A 21,630-nucleotide genomic window follows, 5' to 3' on the forward strand; every position below is an offset into this window, starting at 1 on the left:
TCTAATGTAACAATTCTGTTTATTTCAGAAGCAGTAGAAAGACTTTATGCCTCATTAAGGAAAGTTTTTTGCTCCATTTTCAGTTAGAAAACTCTGCTGGCAGAATTGTATCTGAGCTATTTCTAAATATTTCATTCTCATTTGTAAATAGGAATGTTATTTCCTTACCAGTTACACATGCCCATGAAATACATAGAGATTTCCTGTACATAAAAAAGATTACTAAAGAGAGGTAGACATATTATAAGAGAAAATAATCAATGGGGAAATAAAGGAATGTGGATTTGAAATGGAAAAGGAATGTGGATTTGAAAAAAGTTCTTTTTTTATACAGGCTGTTACTTTAAATGACAATTGAATTACCAAGTAGAAGAGTTGGTTTCTCTCTAATAAACCTATTGATATTATTTACGGATCTCAAAAGTATAAAGATACATAAAAAATGTTGCTATGTTTATTATATGTGAGATAATTGTATGTACAAGTGAAAGGAATAACAGAACATTTTCCAAATATATTCATACCCATAAACCTAATAAAATCAGAGAATTCATAAATTTACTTTTTAAAAATCAACATTATATGAAAAACTAGAGAATATTGTATTTTGAAAAGTTATTCTGCAAAAGAATAAAATGTGTTTTCTTTCATAAGAGTATAATAACACATTAAGCAAGTGAGTGTTGCACATTTTGAAATAAATTGATTTTTAAGGCATGTGGTGCATTGTTTTAATCACAAGAGGAAAAACCTTTTCTGATGTTATACTCAAACCCCTTGTGTAGTGTTTGCAACTCTCCCAAAAAGCTTACACAAGTTTCCTATGGTTAATTTTCCACATGCTTGCTAGAGCTGATAATTTTTAATTTACTGGTCAGATCTACTCATTTTTTTGTATGCAGTGTACCAGACATATTCCCGATTCACCAAAATTCTTCGTAGGGATAGAAGGAAATGATAGTGAATACAGCTGAGATCAAGTGGGCCCTTAGATCTTAATTATAAATTGTTTAAAAAAATAAGAAAAATGAAAAAATAACTGGCTCCCTTGGCTATTTTCTTACCAGGACACAAATGAAAAAGGGAAATTTATTTCTGACCATAAATCCCAAATGTTTTATTTTCATTTTCCACAAGTTAACTTTCTCACCTAGCTAAGCAGCATTTTTGCTATTATTAGCTTCTGGTCCAATATTAGCTGACCAGTATCCGTCAAACTCCTCAGTTCAATGAGCTCAGGGACTCCCAAAGAACTCCATGTATGCAGACTTCTACTTACAGCTTCTAATTATTTTCTAACAGATAATGGAACATTTAAGTTCAGAGAGGTTATATTAAATTTGTAAGTGGATCAAAACCCTAGATACAGTTGCAGCAGCAAAGATCACTGTAGAAAACCCTAAGCTTTTTAGTTTTGAGATCCAGGACCCTCACTGATTACTTATTTGTCTGTGACGAACTGGTCTCATAATTGTAATACCTCAGAGGTGCTCATTTTTCTTCTAATCACACTATGCCGTGCTATACATAAACTGTAAGCAACAGGCACCAAAAAGATGGCCTCTCAGGAAATGCAATAGCATTTTTGGGGGAAAAAAACAAACTTTATATGTAGTATACATAGAATACTATAATTATTTTAATAGACTCAAATAAGTGTAGATTGTATGATAATCACTTCATGAAAAGTGTTAATGATTAAAACATTTATGCAATATTCATAAAAACGTTTTTGCAACAGAATTTTTTTTTGTTTGTTTTTTGAGACAGGGTCTCACTCAGTCCCCCATGCTGGAGTGTAGTGGTGCGATCTCTGCTCACTGTTGTCTTGACCTCCAGGGTTCAACCAATCTACCCACCTAACAAGCTGGGACTATAGGCGTAAGCCACCATGCTCAGGCTCCAGAATCTTTTTTTTTTTTTTTTTTTAAATAAATTCAGAGGATTTGTGTGTGTATGTGTGTTTTAAGAAAGTTATACACAGTTTGATATTCTAATCTGAGAGTAAGAGTAACATAAAATGTCATATGGAGCAATAATAAGAAGAAAATGATGAGGCCATCAACTGAGCTTTGAAGGGTAAGAATACCTCTTGAACAAAGCTTGATTTCCATCAATGCAGCGGGCAGCTGAAGGAAATCAGAAGAAAAAACTCAGAAGAAAAAAACTCTTGACTAAACTGTCATAGGTATTGTTACATGTGGTCCACCTGCCTCTCATTTAATGTGATATTTTGGAGGAGGCAGAGTAATGGTATGAGAAGCCAGTTGACGTTGGAGTTAGGGAGCTTTCAGTTCAAATCCAGGCTCTGTCTTCCCTTATTGGCTTTGAAATGAGAACAATGATTTAAATACTATCTGTAAGCTTCATTCTCCTCACAAAATAGGCATATTAATATCGATTTGTAGGCATTCTTGTAGCCCAATATAGATACAAAGAATCATTTAATTCTTTATAATTTACTATTTTGATCTTAATGTTACATGTGGTTCTAGAAAATCTTCAGAAAATATTTCTGCTATTGATAGTGGATTCATGGTGGATAATGGAACCAAGGAATGCCAGGCTGATCCTTTTTCACCCTGGCTTTGGTGTGCAATTGAGTTAAAATTTTTTCTACACTCCATTTACTTATTGTACAGATTAGCTCTTGTAATTAGAAAAGGGGAGGGAGGATATTAGTGCAAAAAAACCATACCTAAATTAATCCTTGTTTACATAATATATTCAGTTAATCTGGATGGGAATCAGTCCACATGTGATCCAGGTTTACTGACTCCTGCCACTGAATGTGGAATCACATTCTAAACATTAAGAAGACCTCTAGCAATCTGGGGTCATCTCTAACTCACTACTTGAGAGGACCCTTTTACTATGACCATTGCTAAGAGTGATGATGGTATGAAGACCATACACCAAAATGAAGGCCTCAACAGCAGCCCCAGAAACAAAGGTTTTTCTCTGACCTTCTCCTGTCCTCCCGTTGCTCAGTCCCATTCTCTGCAAAAGCAAGCCACAGAACCTAAAATCCCTCTTCCCCCAGACAGGGCATACAAATGAGAATCCCTTTTTGTGAAAGCCAGCCATCAGACCTGAAAATGTTCTATGTAAAAACTGGCCATAAAAGAATTATCTGACCTACCTGTTTGACTGTAGGTCATAAGACCTCCATTCCAGAGAGGGCCCTGCCCCACACCCAGTAGGAAAGAATGCATGCTCAGAGAAATCGACAAGAATTTAGACAGATAGGCCTTGCTGGGTGTCTCCACTCAATTAACATTAGATCACACTCTTTCTGACCAATCATGCTTCCGTAAATCTGTCTATACCTTTTTGAACCTAAGCATAAAAATAGACAATTTTTGCTAAAATTTTAAGGAAATGGACAATTTCCCCCCAAAATGTAAAAATAAAGTCTTTCATTTATGTATTTTTATTTAGAAATAGGATCTTGCTCTGTCACCCAGACTAGAATGCTGTACCAGGATCCTAGCTCATTTCAGTCTGGAACTGCTGCACTCAACCTCCCACAGTAGCTAGGACTACAGGTGTAGGACAACCATGCCTGGTAGAGATGGGGTCTTTCTACCTTTTCTCCTATTAATTTGCATCACGTCAGTGAATTTTTAAGGAACCTTTAGGAAGCCAAGGGCCTTGGCCCCTACACTGACAAAGTTCCTGTCCATGACTTCTTTGGACATAACCAGGTAAATAAAAGCAGACCTATTGTTCATTTGTTTAGTTTCTGTCAGTCTATGGTTTGGAAACTGTAGACATAAACCTCTGACTGATACAACAGTGTTGTTAAGTAAAATGAGGAATTCTCTTGATTATTTTGAGGAAATGATCATAAAATTTTTTTAAAGATATTCTTGTAATCACTTTTGTAATCCCATTTTTAGCAATGCTAGCCATGTGATCATTCTAATAAGTGATTACCCAATGGTACCACTAAACTTTAAAAAAAAGATGAAGAGTATTTTTATCTTTTACCCACATACCATACATATGTAAAGATACATATGTGTCTTTTTATTAGATTTTTAGATGTGTCTTTTTATTAGATTTGTTAGATTTTATTAGATACATATGTACCTATTGCAATTATCACAGGATAGTAAACCTTTTTTCCCTTAACCAAATTACTGCCCTATGAGTAATTAATTACTTCATGCCACATAATGCAAACCAGGACTTTATGCAGATAGTCCCTTCCTCCTGCAGGAAGAGTATTTTGTATTCTTAACTCTGGAAACAGATCGTTAACAAAACCATTGAAGTTTGACATATTGAAAATTGCTGATATTTTGGAAATTCCATTTTCTGGTGTTTGCTTGTCCTTTCGGCAAAAGATTTCTACCTGCATGTTATGAACAGTTGAGTATTAGAAACTGTTCCTCCTAGTGATACAGTCAAACTGAGTGGGGATTTTTCATAAGTCATAATAACTATCGGTTGCTGTTCAGATTGGAATAAGAAACTGCACATGATTAGTTTAATTCTCTTTCAGCTCTATGTGGCATTGTAACACATCCTTTAGTCACGTACGAAATTCACAAACTGTAGTTCAGAGAGGTGGAGAATACCCACAATATGGAAAATGATGTCTTCAACAGACAACGGATTTCCATTTACTAAATGCAAATATTGGTACAGCAGACTATGTGCTCTTGAGAAATGTCCTTTCACTCACACAAATTCAAGAAATGCTTTGGAGAAACAGGCAGACAAAAAGTTAATTAAGTTACATGTGGAGCTTACAAGGAGCAACCTGTATTGGATCTGGATAGTCTCTTTTAGGTACTTCAATGGAGAAATTAAGCCTGTTGGAATGCAAAACTTGTCAAGTACTTTGTGTTAGTATCCTCTAAGGAAGTATTTAAAGCTGAAGTTTTAGGATCACTACTAAATTCAGTTAACTCTTACTGGAAATGCTTGCAGTCTACTGAGGGACTAAGTGGCTAAAGTGGCTGGACTTCCTGGGTCAATAGGGTCTTCCCTATGGGGACATTCCCCTAAGCCAAAATGAGTCACACCTGCAAGCTAAGGGATTGAAATGTCAATCAATCATATAGGGAGTTTAAGCTCTAGCTGCAGCCTGATGTTTTTAACCAATCAGGCCTGCCCACCCACAGGCACATGGAAAATAAGCTAATTCTGTAAGACAGAAAAAGGAAAAGGGGAGGGGTCATAAGGGGATATAAGCATAAGACACCCAAGCCAGAAAGGCAACCCTTCTGGGTCCCAAGTAAAGCATGGAAGCTTTACTTTTGCTTTCGCTTTAATAAGTCTTGCTGCCACACACTCTGGTTCTGCGCGTTTCTCTAATCCAGCTGTAACACTCGCTGCTGCTGTCCATGGTTTCATTCCTTGAAACCCGTGAGACCATGAACCCTGTGATCAAGAAAAACCTTCTATTGCAAGAAGACTTCTCATCTCACAACTACTTTTATTTCTTTATTTTTGCCAAAATCTGCGATAAAATTAACTTTATTTTTCTTTTCATCCTTATATTCTTACTCTTACTGAACAGAAAATAAATAGAGAGGTTACAAAGAGAAGAGACCTTGATAACACATTATTGTTGGAGAAGCAAACAGTATCCAAAATTACTACACAAGTCATCAAGAACTCAGGAGTAATAAGCTAAAAATGAAACCTAATACTACCCTCCCATATATAATGGAAACACTAACAGGCAAGCACTCAAAAGATTCCTTTAAAACAGGTTCCCCTAATAGGAACTAAAGAAAGTTATTGGCCTATTGCATGCATAGGAGAAAATCTTCCAAGGGTTTTCCTCCTCAAAGGGTTTTCAGAGGGTACATGAATACCAAGTCAAAATGGAAGGTCTATCTCTCTGTGATTCGTTTGGCACTCCAGATTCAAGACAGATCTTAAATTGAGTTTGTAGAAGTGAATCAGATATGAGGAATATGAATACCTAAGAAAAATGATCCCAAGTAAAACATGCCAAATATGCCAAATAAAGATAGAATAATTGGGGAAAATACCACAGAAATTAATTAGGCTGGTATAGAGAGGGTGTAAAGGAGGAATAACGTCTTTAAAAAACAGGAAAAAAAAGTCAATTCGGACCATTAACCAAAGTAGTTATTCTGTCTCCTAACTACGTGCATATATTGTACTTGCACGTAGATACACAGTGATGGAGTCAGCAGACATAGTCACTCTCATTAAGGATCTTGTAGTCCAGTGGTGGAGAGTGGAATTCTACAATAAAAACTAGGATAAATAATATTAATAAATAATAACATTAAAATTTCTGAGTACTATTAGTAAGTTATAATTTTCGAAATTAGGAAAGGGCTCTTTGAGAAAGTACACTTATGCTGAGAAAATAAGGATAACGAGGAATTCATTAGGTATGATGGGAAGATGAACACTCCAGGTGAAGGCACTGACTGGCTTGGCTTATAAAGAGAGTGGAAAGAAAGTCAGTGAAGAGAAAGACTACTGGAAAAGAAATCAGGAGCTCTGTAAGCTAAGAATCTGATATTTTACTTTAGTAAAGCCACTAAAAGTCTCATGCAGAGGACCTGCACAATTCAAGCTTTGTATTAAAAAGTAGGAAGATTTGGAAGCTAGTCTCAGAACTTAAGCTGAAGAAGTTGAGGGCTTGGATTAAGATGATGGCAAAAGAGTATAAAAAGAAGAGAAAATTGTCCAAATGTGTTTTTGGCACAGAATCAAAGCATTTACTCTTAAATTGGAGGTAGGTGGTTTGTGGGGTTATGATATTCGAGGATAAATTTCAAATTTCTGATAGGGACAATAGGGTGGATACAGATACAAAATATTTAAATGGGTGAAACTGAAGGCAGAAGAGATTGAGAAGAGAGGATGAAGAGATCTATTCAGGGTATACTAAACTTGAAATGTCCCTGAGATTTCCATGTGGCAATATTAAGAATGAAGATAAGGTCAGATTCATAAAACAGACTAGAGATGGAATTTGGTAATCTGGTGAGATGATCTAGGAAAAATTTATAGATTGAAAAGAAGTCTAGGACTTTGCATTGATATATTTCAATATTTCTGATGTTGCTTACTGCCTTGCATTATTTTAAGAAGCAGGAAAGTTGAGGATTTTTCGTAAGAACATGGTTACAATGATGGTCCATGAATCTAAGTGGGCTGCAGAGAGATGTGAGATAGGAAGCCCTGAGGGATCGTGAGACAAAGGAAAGTCAGCGAAAGGAAAATGAACTAGAAAGGCAGGAGAATGTAGCTGAAGACTGAGATATTTGAAATAGTAATTTCGAATGTGAGGCTTCTGCTGATTGCTTACTAGTTCTATACAGCTAACAGGACATGAACAAGAGCCAATGAAATTAACTACAACAGAAATTATTTATCTTAACTACTAGGAATTTTTTTTTTCTTCTTAGTAGACCTTTGAAAATTCTGTTTCTACTAGTGTTTATAGATTCTTTTTCCAAAAATACTCTTTTTTTTTTTTTTTTTTGAGATGGAGTCTCGCTCTGTGGCCCAGGCTGGAATGCAGTGGGGCAATCTTGGCTCACTGCAAGCTCCGCCTCCCAGGTTCATGCCATTCTCCTGCCTCAGCCTCCCGAGTCGCTGGGACTACAGGTGCCTGCCACAACACCTGGCTAATTTTTTGTATTTTTAGTAGAGACGGGGTTTCACCATGTTAGCCAGGATGGTCTCGATCTCTTGACCTTGTGATCTGCCCACCTCGGCCTCTCAAAGTGCTGGGATTACAGGCATAAGCCACATCGCCTGGCTACTGTTTTATTTTTTTTAAAGCAAAGTTAATTTCCAGAACTTTAAAAAATTACTTCAACTATATGTTTTCTTAAGGGAAACAGGATTGGTTAGCTGACTTTTCAAGATCATGCCAAAATATACTTTACTTTGACATATAAGCCACATATATATGACATGTAATTCCATCACAAAATGAAATTCTGCACTTGTTTCACCTCTGAAATAGATTAATTGTATTCATAAATGCAAATAGACAAAACCTAAGGTCAGAAAATAAATTAGATTAAGTAACATGAATTTTTGAATACCCACTATTATCCCTGGATGCAAGGATGGTTCAACATACGCAAATCAATAAATGTGGTATATAATATCAACAGAATGAAGAATAAAAACCATATGATCATTTCAATTTATGCTAAAAAAGCATTTAATAAATATGTCATCTCTTCATGATAGAAGCCCTCAAAAAACTAGGGATAGAAAAAATATGCCTCAACATAATAAAAGCCATATATGACAGACTCACAGCTAGTATCATACTGAATAGAGAAAAACTGAAAGCCTTTCCTCTAAGATCTGGAATGCAAAAAGGGTATCCACTGTCACCACTGTTATTCAACATACAACTGGAAGTCCTTGCTGGAGCAACCAGACAAGAAAAATATATAAAGGGCATCCAAATTAGAAAAGAAGTCAAATTTTCCTTGTTTGCAGATAATATGATCTTATGTCTGGAAAAACCTAAAGACTCCACAATAAAACAATTAGAACTTATAAACAAATTCAGTAAAGTTGCAAGATACAAAATTGACATACAAAAATCAGTAGCATTTCTATATGCCAACAAAGAACAATCTGAAAAAGAAATCAGAAAAGTATTCCGATTTATACTAGCCACACATGAAATTAAACACCTAGGAATTAACTTAAACAAACAAGTGACAGATCTCTATAATGAAAACTATAAAACACTGATGCAATAAATTGAAGAGGATATCAAAAATGGAAAGACATTCCATGTTCATGAGTAGAAAGAATCAATATTGATAAAATGTCCATACTACCCAAAGCAATCTATAGATTCAATGCAATGCCTATAAAAATATATAAAAATACCAATGATATTCTTTATAGAAATAGAAAAAAAATTCTAAAATTTATATGGAACCATAAAATACTAGAATAGCCAAATCTATCCTAAGCAGAAAGAACAAAACTGGAAGAATCACATTATTTGACTTCAAATTATACTACACAGCTATAGTAACCAAAACAGCATGGTACTCTCACAAAATCATATACATAGACCAATGGAACAGAACAGAGAACCCAGAAACAAATCCATACAACTACAATGAACTCATTTTTGACAAAGGTGCCAAGAATGTACATTGGGAAAAAGACAGTTCAATAATGGTGCTGGAAAAAGGGATCCATATGAAGAAGAACGAAACTAGACCCCTATCTCTCACCACATAAAAAATCAAATGAAAATGGATTAAAGACTGTAATCCAAGACCTAAAACTATGAAACTACTACTACAAGAAAACATGGGGGGAAATCTTCAGGACATTGATCTAGGCAAAGATTTCTTAAGCAATACCCCACAAGCACAGGCGACCAAAGCAAAAAATGAATAAATGAGATCAAATCAAGTTAAAAGCCTTCTGCATAGCAAAGGATACAATTAACAAAGTTAAGAGACAACCTACAAAATGGGAGAAAATATTTGCAAACTAGCCATCTGACAAGGGTTTAATAACCAGAATATATAAAGAGCTCAAACAATTCTAGAGGAAAAAAAATCTAATAATCTGATCAAAATGTGATCAGAAGTCTTGAATAGGCATTTCTCATAGGAAGACATATAAATGTCAAATAGGCATATGAAAAGATGCTCAATATCACTGATTATCAGAGAAATGCAAATCAAAACTACGATGAGATATCTCACCCCAGTTAAAATGGCTTAATACTTACATCCAAGACAGGCAACAATAAATGCTGGCAAGAATGTGAGGAAAAGGGAACCCTCATGTACTGTTGGTGGGAATGTATATTCCCACCAATATGGAGAACCATGGAGAACGCTTTGGAGGTTCCTCAAAAAACTAAAAATTGAGCTACCATATGATACAGCAATTCCACTGCTGGGTATATACACAAAAGAAAGGAGATCAGTATATCAAAGAGATATCTGTACTCCTATGATTGTTGCAGCACTACTTACAATAGGTTAGATTTGGAAGCAACCTAAGTGTCCATCAACAGATGTAGGAATAAAGAAAATATGGTACAAATACACAGGGGAGCACTATTCAGCCACAGAAAAAGAATGCAATCAAGTCATTTGCAAAGCTTGGATAGAAATGGAGATCATTATGTTAAGTGAAATTAGCAAGGCAGAGAAAGACCAACATCACCCGTTCCCATTTATTTGTGGGATCTAAAACCCAAAACAATTGAACTCATGAAGATAGAGAGTAGAAGTATGGTTACCAGAGGCTGGGAAAGGTAGTAGGGGCTGGGAATGGTTAATGGGTACAAAAAAAAAAAAAAAAAAAAAGAAAGAAAGAATGAATAAGACCTACTATTTGATAGCACATGAGGTTACTATAGTCAATAATAACTTAATTGTAAATTTTAAAATAACAATGAGTGTGATTGGGTTGTTTGTAACTCAAAGGATAAATGCTTGAAGGAATAGATACTCCACTCTTGATGATGTGCTTATTTCACATCGCATGCCTGTATCAAAACTTCTCATGTACCCCAGACATTAAGAATAAAAAAATCCACTATTAGTATGACACAGAATATAGCTAAGAATTACTATGTGAAGTCATATACATGAAATTTTATAATGTGAAAATGTTATAGAACAAAATATCTTTTAAAATAATTTTATTAGCCTGTTATACTCTAAGAAAAAATGTAAGCTACTCATAAATTATATTCATTTCACCCCATTAATATGATACCAATTAGATTTGAAATAATTTCCATCAAGATACTGAATATCAAATGGAAATATGGAGAAGAGAAACATAGACAATTCACATAAACATTTCTTCAGAAAATAGGAAAACAGGAGTTCTGTAAGATAAATAAAAGTTCCTATGGTATATATAGAAAAAAAAAAGCTATTCTTTTAATAAGAATATTACTATTTACATAATAAAGTCAGGTGACTTAAAACACGTTTCCTTGCAGTATCTCACTGTGGTAAATTTGGTGTGGAAACGTTGAAATGATAGCCAAAAAATTCATGCAAATACAAAGCCATGACTGTTGATCAGTCACTAGAATTTAGAATAATTACAGAATTTCTTTCATTTTTTTTAAAGAAAGCAAGTATTTTAGATAAAACATTTAAAAATGAAGTCAACTGATATTAGGTTTAAATACTGGGGAAAAATATAGAGTGATGGGAACTCAGAAAAAGTGAACAGTCTGTCTGATTTTATGAGATGGTGGTGCCCAATTTTAAGAATCTTGTTCAATAGCATCATTTCTTATGTATGTGTTCTGCACTATTTTGTGGATTAAAAAAAGAAAACAAAAAACAACAAAAAAGCCTACATTTTCCCTATGAAATGGTTCTATTTGAAACAAGAACTAGGAGCATGTATAAATGCAGGTATTCTTATGAAGGTGGGCCTTTAGAGTCATTTTCTTAATGTTGTTCAACGTGATCTTTCTTTACGGGAATGAAGAGTGTACTGGCCATTCACTAGCAGTGTGTTATTATTGTCATTATGAATCCATTAGACATATTCAGGTGAGCAGAGTAACAGCCCTGGGTGACCAAACTCTCCTTCTCTTGCTTTTAGTGTAGCATTTAATAGAACACAAACTGCCCCTTATTTATTTATTTTTTTGCCTGTGGTAAAAATTCTAAGAAAATATAAAAGCCCTTTCCTTTATCCTTGAATATCAATAGAAATTTCATTGTGGTGATAAATTTTGAGTATTAAGTTGTTACATTTGTGTTATTTTTATAATAACCAGTAAAGCACAGCTCTATATGATAAATACAGTAGTGGTTATTGAATCTAGAATATTCTATTTCAAACATAGAGTGGAGAAAAGGGAGTCTAATGATTAATAAGATTGTGCAATTTCCATTGTCTTTGAAAGTTTTTTTTCCCCTGAAGAATTGTACAAACAAGCATACAAATACAAATATGCACATACACTAGTTTGCAAAAACGTGGTTGCAGCAGTTCTTATTTAGCTTGAAAGTTATCCTTGGAACACTCTACCGTAGTGTTTTACCAGATGACCCCCACCCACCTTTCTTTGCTTGACAGCTTTCTCTTTCCACTGAGCCTATTTTGCCATTCTTGGCTGGAAGGATATGTAGGGGGTGAAGTGTGGCTCTTTCCCAGCAGCTCTACAACTTCAGCTCCCTTAACCCTTGAGTGGGATAATTCTGAGGTGTATGTCCTACACTGGCTGCCAGAGTCTCTCCAGTGAAAAGAAGCTCCAGTCTCTTACAATGGCAGCTAGCTTTATTAGTTCCCCTGTCTTATTTCTAAACTCTCCTACTGATGAGTCCTTCACCTCCAAAATAAATGACTTTCACTCATATTCTTATTTCAGGGGTAGCTTCTGCATCTGTAAGAACCCAAACTAAAACAAGCTAAACTTCCTACTTTTTACCAAGTAACTCTGGAATAGTTATAATTTCAACTCAATCCTTAGATTCACATTACAAATCATTTTTCTTGTACCTACTTCTTTTTTTGTGGTTTGCTATTCAAATACTTTTATAATGATCTACACACATAACCAATGAGCTAAAAATGTAGGTATCAAATATAGGCTTATGTTTATGTTAAAATTACAGCAGCCTACATTAGATATTAAATTCACCATTGATGATGTCAGTTAAACTGCATTTTAATCATTGTGATGCCATCTTTCTAATGTTTTGAAAGAAGTCTCCAAAATAGTACGACAAGTTTCTGCCTGGGACTTATAAAACTCTGTTGATAGCTGTCCATCAATCTGTTAATCTTCTAGCATCTATCCACAAGTAGAAAAGTCACAGTCAAAATATTTTCCTTAATTTTTTTTTTTTAACTTTTAAAAAGAACAGATTCTTCTGAACCTGTTGGTTACCAAATCCATCAACCATCTAGGAAAATGACTCCTTTCATGGCTCAATCAGAGCCTCATCTAAAATTCAGCAGAAATCTAAGACTTCAGGCTGCCATCTCCACTCTTGTTTCCATGGGAATATATGTCAGATCAAGAAAAAAAAAATCGATGGGGTTAGGAGCTTTCAAATAATCATTCAAAATCATGATGAGGATTTTAGAGCTTTTTTCTTAGGTATGATTATTTTGTAGCCTCTTAACTCCCTTTTGCCAGTCTGTTTCCATGGAAATATGACAAAAATGGCTGTTCAAGCCTCCAGCAGAGATTATTAGCATTCTTGTGAATTTCAGCTTTGGCTGTAGTCTTGGCTGGACAAGATTTTTTTCTACCAGTTTTACAAATTAACCTATACTGTTTCTACTCATTGTAATTTTCCTTTATAACTTCCACTTTTTAAAAAATTTCCCTTCACAAATTTATAGCTATGATCAAGATCAAATTGAATAATTGGCACATCACTGAAAAAGGCTTCAGTTTTAAATTGTAACATATGATCCAGGACATGTAGCTGTGGCATGTCAGAATCTTCAGAGAACTGAAGAAAGAAACAATATTTAGTTCTTGGCCTCATTGTTATATAGATGCTGGTAGATATGCAACAAGGTGATATTTAAAATATTTAGCAACTGGTAAGGCATGAAACCAACCAATCTGAAAAGCTGGTCTGTACCAGCTGATTATCAACCTACTATATGAGAACCAATAATAAGTTAAGCTGAAAGCAGTTTTATATAAGTAGTTAGCATTATACACAAATAAATTATTCAAGGTCAAAGACAGCTCCTGTAAAACTTGTAAAGGAGCTTACAAGAGAAACTGGATAGAGATATGTAGCAATCTATCTTTTTAAAAAAATCAAAGTGCATATGCTTGCATCATCTTTCATATGAAGGTCATTTGAAAATACAAATCATTCTTATTACTCAAGACATTATGCTAAAAGATAGAGAAAGAACATATATGGTCTTTGATAGAACCCCTGGCAAGATGTCTTGTATTGAATGTGAAAAAATAACAGCATGATACATGTATAATTTTATTCAATCCTACTCTCTGAAATTTGCTGAACAGTTCAAATCTACAATTTTTGCTAGGGGAAATCTTAAAGTTCTGATTGACCTTATAAAGTACTTTTTTTATTCTTTAGAGGTCTGTTATTATTCTATAGTTCGAGTTTTTTAACCCATAGAGTCTTTTTTTCTGAATTTGAATTGAAAAAATAAATGTCAAGTGGTAATTACCTGACTCAGGTAGGTTATTAATTTAAATTTAACAGAGACTAACTTGCTATAGAAACTAATCTTGATTGGTGTTTTCAGCTAAATAGATCATAACCATAATAAAATAAAGCAGTATGGTTATTTTTTCAAATGATCAATTTTAGCCCCTGCTTTCCCCTTAGGCAACATCTGGCCTGAAGCTTATTTGTGTAAATAAAAAGTTTTATTGGAACACAGTCACACCCATTTGCATTAGTTTTTGCTGTTTGGTTTCGCTTTAATTATCTATGGCTGCTTTCCCACCAAAAAGGGCAGAGTTGAGTTGCTGCCACCGAGAACACATAGCATGTCAAAGCCTGACTATAATCCAGCCTTATAAAAAAAAGTTTACTGATTCCCTATCCAAGCTGGCTTCCTGAACTGAAAGTCCAGACCTGCCATTTTCTAACTTTGTAACCTTGGGGTAACCTTGGGTCAACCCCAGGTTCTTGGTCTGTCATATTTTGAGGAATAAATAAGTTATTATTTGTGAGTTATTTGTAACAGTGTTTGGCACTTAGTAAATGCTTTGTAAATATTAGTGACTTATTACCACCACCACATAGTCTTTCTAATATTGTTCAGTGCAACTAATTTTAAGAAATATACTCATGAGTTTTGGTTATTTAATACAATTGACTATTTTTGGTTGCTAAATATCTTTTCAGTTGAAATTATGTATTGCTCTCACTTGAGAGCTATTTGGTTATATTTAACAAGAAAATATAAGAACATTACATGTCTGAATCAACGTGGTAGATAATTCACCTTGGGGATTGTAAATATCTTCAAACTCTAAAGGCAAGTTCTAGTGAACTATCTAGGCAGATAGTTGTGAAGCAGAAGTGATCTAAAAAGTATAATACAATGTGAAGTGGTCTTAGAAATGTCTTTAATTATAAGATTATAACATTTCCATAGGAGAAATTCGTAAGTTGTGGAGTTTTGGTTTTACTTTGCTTTAATTAAGCAGGCTATTTGATAATGGAGAAAAATGTGATTGTCTGGGTGTCTGTACTTACATCCATGAACTCCACATTTGCCTTGGGACCAGTTGTCTCATTAAGAATCTTAATAGCCACAGGAATCTTCACAGTTTCTCCTTCAGGTACCCAAATGCCCTTTGGGAAAAAAAATTCACATTAAATATGACATCTCAACCTATTAAGTTCTTACAATATAACTTACAAGTTTGAAATTATAACATTCAATCAACAAACATTTATTTACCACTTGTTACATGTTACAAGTTACTCTGCAACTTTGTTGTCTGCTTTCATTATCTGAAGATGACACTCATATATATAATTACATATATAGAATATATATATATATCCTGCTCTCAAGATGTTTACACTACTGTCAAATTCTACTTGTGTGCATGAAAAAGGCTTTGAATAGTGAAGACAGCATGGAAATAGGATAGCAAAAGAATATCTTATTTGGATGATATCATCGAGTTTTTGAGATGGTTGCTCTACTTTTTTGAATCTCAATTGTATCATCTGTAATTTAGAAGACTGGGCTAAGTAATGCTGGAAGTTCTTTTCAGGTTGAATATTATCTAAATATTCAGCAGCAAGAAAAACAATTTAAAAAGCATATTCTCATGTTCTTCAAGTTCAAACTGATTTAAGAATTAATTTTCAACAACGAATGGATTTAGTTTTCAAAGGCAAGTGCTAGGGGATATTGAGCACAGATTAATTTGTCTACATTATTAAAGCATGTGTCTACGTGTGTGTGTGAAGGATTTGTATTATTTCGGAAGAAATATAAAATATTTATATTGGCTATTGTTAATTCTCTTTTCCTATCAAAATATAATTATAGTATCTGAACAGGATCTATCCCTTGGGAAAGTATAAAGTTGGTAGAGTTTGAGTGAAATACAACATTAAGTTAAATAATAGCATTTCTGGGTAAAATGAATTATAACATTTGAATGAGGACAATGATTTTGATAAGACATACAAGGATGCACAGGTTGTACAAAAATGCATTTTAAAAGGTGTATTTTCCCAAATCAATGCAAAAGCAAATATGAGATAATGAGGACAAAAACCAAAAAATCTCAAATTTTAGCTTCTTAGCCCTGACATCAGAAAATATTTCTTATAAGACTTTTAACATTAAAATGAATGAATGAAAAATAATAGTTTGTTATTCCTGAACAAAACATCTTTACTTCATGTCTTTCTTAATATCAGCTGGTTATAGTCATAAAGAAAAAAATTCAAAATTTTTTCACTTTGAACTTTTATGCTACAACATATGTATTTGTGTTACTCAAAGTTACAGTATCATCAGGAGGCATGAACACAAGAATTATTTTAAAACATAGTAACAATAATAAAGAAAACAAAAGACTTTAACTTTTAGAAAGTAGTTGCATTCTTCCTAGGCAGAATGAATAGGGAAATCTATGTGTCAAATGCAAAATAATAAGCCAAGTTCCTTGCATAAAATTAAAATAAAATAAAGCAGAAACAGAAAAAAGAAAAAAAGCCCAGTACTCATAGGCTGCATTTTCTCACTGATGTTATCTAAGGTGGAAAACAGGCTTATTATTCATTATTCAGTAGAGTAACCACAGAGAAGGTTACTTTATAAAGACATGGCATCAATATTAAAGTATCCCTAAAGTGTACTTTTACAATAATATAGGCCAGGCATGGTGGCTCATCCCTGTAATCCCCCTACTTCGGGAGACTGAGGCAGAAGGGTCTCTTGAGCCCAGGAGTTCAAGACCAGCATAGGCAACATAGAGAGATGCCAACTCTACCAAAAATAAAAAAAAAAAAAAATGAGCCAAGTAGCTCATGCCACATGCCTGTGGTCCCAGCTACTCAGGAGGCTGAAGTGGGAGAATGGTTTGAGCCCAGGAGATTGAGGCTAGGGTGGATTGTGATTACACCACTGCCATCCACCCTGGCCTACAGAGCAAGACCCTGTCTCAAGAATAAATAAATAAATAAATAAATAAAATAAGAATATAAATTCAATGTAAAGTATTTTATATTGCTTTGTAAAATAAACATTTATTTAAATTATTCATTATTTCACTATTTCATTATTCATTCATTATTTCACTATTTTCTGGGACCAACTAGTTAAAAATTTTACTATTTGATACCCATGATATTGGACCTAATCTTTATACTTAAACAGAGAATATTTCTAACTAGGAGAAAAAAATAATCAAATAATTGTTTAAGCCAATTTGCATTTCTATGGTCAAGAATAATCCTTTATAGTTTAAGACAGTATGTCTTCATAACAATTGATCTATTGATTAAAACTTAAGAGTCAACCATAGACACTTCAGGCATATAATTCAAAAAAACTGATGAAATGTCCAGTAAACTTTCACTACAAGTAATTTCAATTAATGTAAAACACTCATGCACAATAGACAAATAAATGCTCTTAATACAAGTTAATAAATGTTTATTATTAAATGTTTAAATCGGTAACATTTTTCTCTGCTGAGGACATTAGATAGTGTTTAGTCTTGAGTTATAGGATACCCAAGGTTTAAAATAAAATTTAATTTACAGACTACATTATCTTTAAAAATATAGGAGTGATTACATTCTAGGAACAATCCAAGATTGAGCTATCTTAAAAATGGAAGTATGTTACAATAAATTTAAATTTGGCCATTTATCTGTATCTTTTTTCTCCCTATTTCTGTTTTTCATTAACACATACATTTACCCACTTACTTTAAATTTTGTCAATGCCACATGCAGAATCGGTAACAGGCCAACATTTAAAGGCAGGAAGCCCTAATATTTTTCTACTGACTTGTCTATGTTTCAGCACAGAAACCTTCAGTTACATCTGTGAATATGGAGAACTGTACCATTTACTAGATAATTCAGGTGGGGAAAAATCCTGCAACCAATCATTAGAATAGGGGTTTATGGCACAGCTATGTGATCCAGAATGATTGCCAATATGGATCCAATTCACAGCAGTACTTTCAATTTGTCAATTTAAACAATCAGGACTGCAATTTAGGACTCTACATTTATTATCCATATAATTTGTTGATATGATTTTATTGTAGAAATGAGTACAGATTAAAATTATTAAAGATGTAAATACAAATTGCAGTAACTAGATACAAATTTTAAGGGTATAAAATAATACAGTCTGAGTCTGGCTTTTTCTAGCATAATGTAAATTGAGAAACAGAAAAATTTGTGTTTCTTTGAACATACATCAAATCTGAAGATTAGAAAAGGCATCAAGTCAGTCTAGAACAGTGCCTATGCAAAGTAGGTGCTCAAACTTATTGCAAGTTAATATCAAATTTAACTGAATAAAACATGCATGATAAAAGATTAGGAAACTTCTACATTTTGACCTTAGAACACAAGTTTTATTTTAAGGATATTAGATTATTTTGGAGCACTATGAGAGAAAAATTAAGGTTTATATTCTAATTATTAATATATTTTTAAAATAAATCACTGTTTTAAAAAGAATATTTTGAAATGCAACATTTCTAAGATCCAATTAACTTTAACAGATATTTTGTAAAATGTAGGCTTACACATAGCTTTAAGAAATATATTAAATGCCAGCTGGGAATGGTGGCTCATGCCTATAATCCTAGCACTTTGGGAGGCCATGATGAGTGGATCACTTGTCAGGAGTTCGAGACCAGCCTGGCCAACATGGTGAAACCTCATCTGTACTAAAAATACACAAATTAGCCAGGCGTCATGGTACGTGCCTGTAATCCCAGCTACTGGGGAGGCTAAGGTAGGAGAATCACTGGAACCCAGGAGGCTGTGGTTGCAGTGAGTGGATATTATGCCCTTGCACTACTGCCTGGGCAACAGAGCGAGACTCCATCTCAAAAAATATATATATATAATATATTTATATATATTATATATAAACATATATTTTTATATATAAATATTTAATATATTATATATTTATATATTATATATAAATATATATTATTTATAATATATACTATATAAATATATATAATTTATATACATATATTGATATATATTATATACATAAAATATCCATTACTACAATTTCCAAAAGTTACTTTGACATTTTATATATATAATGTAATAAATATATATTTGTATATAAAATATTTTATATATTTATATTTATATTTATTTATATGTATAAATTTATGTATGTAAATATATATTATATTATATATATTTATATATTGTATATTTATATATTTATATATTATATATATATTTATATATATGTAAAATGCCAAAGTAACTTTTGGGAATTGTAGTAATCGATATTACAAGAATAATTCAGCATTAGCCCAGAAGAGTTTCTTAATCTTGTTATTTACCATTAAAATATATTTCACCACATTTAATCTTGGGCCTAGCTTCTTCTGAATTGGTCTTGTAATTAAGGCAAATACATAAACATACACATGCCATCATTTAAGCTTTTCCTTTCCAGAAATATCTCTTATTGAAAACACATAATGTCATCTTTTCCTCCTATCTGACCTGAATTTTGCATATAATGTCACATCTTTAGTTTGCTTATAATGACAAAGACATCAAAACCATGGTAATTATCTACAAAATCATAAATGTAACCAGGTAGGCAAAAAATGATTTAGATAGCAGACATCAGCATATTTGAATAGATTCTAAAAAGAGCAACTACTAGGGTCCTGATGGGGAGGCTTTGGATAAAAAAGCAGAAGTAAAAAAGAATAAAGGATTATGTCATATTGCCCAGGCATGTCTGGGGTTCATGGAGCACTGCGTAGGGGTAATGGAAAATGGGTTGTGGCTTGATAGTTGGATAAAAATAGAAATTTGCCAAAAGGAATATGACGTAAGGGGCTCAGAAAGGTATAAAGAAAAAACTATACTTGGCTTTGTATCAGTTTCTTGCTTTTCTCTCAAGACTGTATCCATCCCAGCTCATTCAATAAAAATTAATGAATTCATTTGTGCAGCAATTTCTCAATATTATAAGTCTTCCTTTCTGAATATTATAAGAAAATTAGGTTGTCTAAAGTAATAACTCCATTGGCTATTATTTTTTAAACGTATAAAACAAAACTTAAAATAACTAACGATATGCATTGTTTTTTACTTACTTTATAAACCGTTCCAAAAGCACCCGAGCCAAGGACTTTTACCCTCTTCAACTCAGTTTCTTTCAAAATACGAAGTTGAGCTTGATTGGGTGCTGTGCCACTGGGAGTTAAAGGTTCCACCAACTGCAAAGCGGAAGGAAGAAGATTATACTTTCAATCCAATAGTCAGTCCTCTCTCTCTTTCTTTCTCTCTCTCTCTCTCTGGTTCTCTTTCTCACAAAGCAAAAACGCACAAATATAGTTTGCCTTGACACCCAATACCTTTGTAATATGCACCACTCACCATTCACTGACACATTTATGCATTCTTTCAGACCCTGTCCTTTCTCTTCTCCTGCTCTTTGTCAGAGCAAACACAAGTAACAAATGTGTGCCTACCTTGAGGCATATTAGGCTACGAAATTTGATGCATTAAGGAAAGGAAATGCTGCCTTCTTAGAGCTTAAAACATACCTGGGAAGCCAGGACAAATATGTCAGAGGAGAGGGGAAAAAAAGCACAATGCCAAAACTCTAGGACAGTGCTGTTAAAACTTTAATGTACATCTGAATTACCTCAAGTTCTTGTTAAATACAGGTCCTGGTTCAGTAGGTCTGGAGTAGACCTGAAATGTCTGCATTTGCATAGAACTCTAAGGGATGCCCAGGTACCATGGTGATCCTCGAACGCATTTTAAGTACCAAGGCCCAAGTGTACCTGTTAGATCAATAGTTCTACAATTCTATGATTTGATTCTGGATCATAAGTGAATGCTATGAAATGCAAGGAATCAAACAACTACTGGGGAATGAGGCTCACTAGTTTTGTCTTCCTAAAAAATGTACACTTTAAAATCAAGTATTGAGATGTCTAAGTCTTGAGATAATGAAATTGGGTTGACATTGGGAGGGCCACTGTGAAAAGCAGCCTGGGCACAGCAAGAGGAAGGAGGAGGAAGAAATACAGCAGAATACAACAGGGAGTGGGACAGGTCAGAAGGGTGAAAGTAAGGTGGGAAACCTACCTAATCATGGGGTGGGCTGGGTGTGGTCAAAGTAGTAAAATTAGGCTGATAGTTTTAGATATCATCATTGCTATGTGATTCAGTTGGGGGAATGAATGAGAAGGGGCAAAGTATGTGCATGCGTGCCAATCACTGGCATATGTGAGAAAAAAAAATGTACGTCTAAGAGAGGCTCTGGATACCAAAAAGCCTGTATCCTATGTTAAAATTTTAGGTTTTTATCTATGTATGAGTAAAAGGGCAAGTGCAAGAAATAGGAGTTTCTTTGTCTTTTTAAAGTTAAATTAAGGAACTAAACTTTACAAATAGTCTTTTTTTTTTT

At 33.7% G+C, this 21,630-nt stretch overlaps 1 protein-coding gene across 10 annotated transcripts in view; it reads right to left on the reverse strand.

Moving 5' to 3' along the window:
- Positions 1–21,630, reverse strand: part of ERBB4 (erb-b2 receptor tyrosine kinase 4) — a 1,175,572-nt gene that overhangs the window by 225,822 nt on the left and 928,120 nt on the right. For all 10 annotated transcript variants that reach the window (XM_021924408.2, XM_021924406.2, XM_021924405.2 and 7 more), the window contains 2 exons: positions 20,306–20,428; positions 15,204–15,302 (listed from right to left, as the gene is read on the reverse strand). In XM_021924408.2, coding sequence (XP_021780100.2) covers positions 15,204–15,302; positions 20,306–20,428 — 222 coding nt within the window. The remainder of the gene's footprint in view (positions 1–15,203; positions 15,303–20,305; positions 20,429–21,630) is intronic.

This window comes from Papio anubis, chromosome 10, assembly GCF_008728515.1.
Source record: "Papio anubis isolate 15944 chromosome 10, Panubis1.0, whole genome shotgun sequence".
Classification (NCBI taxonomy): domain Eukaryota; kingdom Metazoa; phylum Chordata; class Mammalia; order Primates; family Cercopithecidae; genus Papio; species Papio anubis.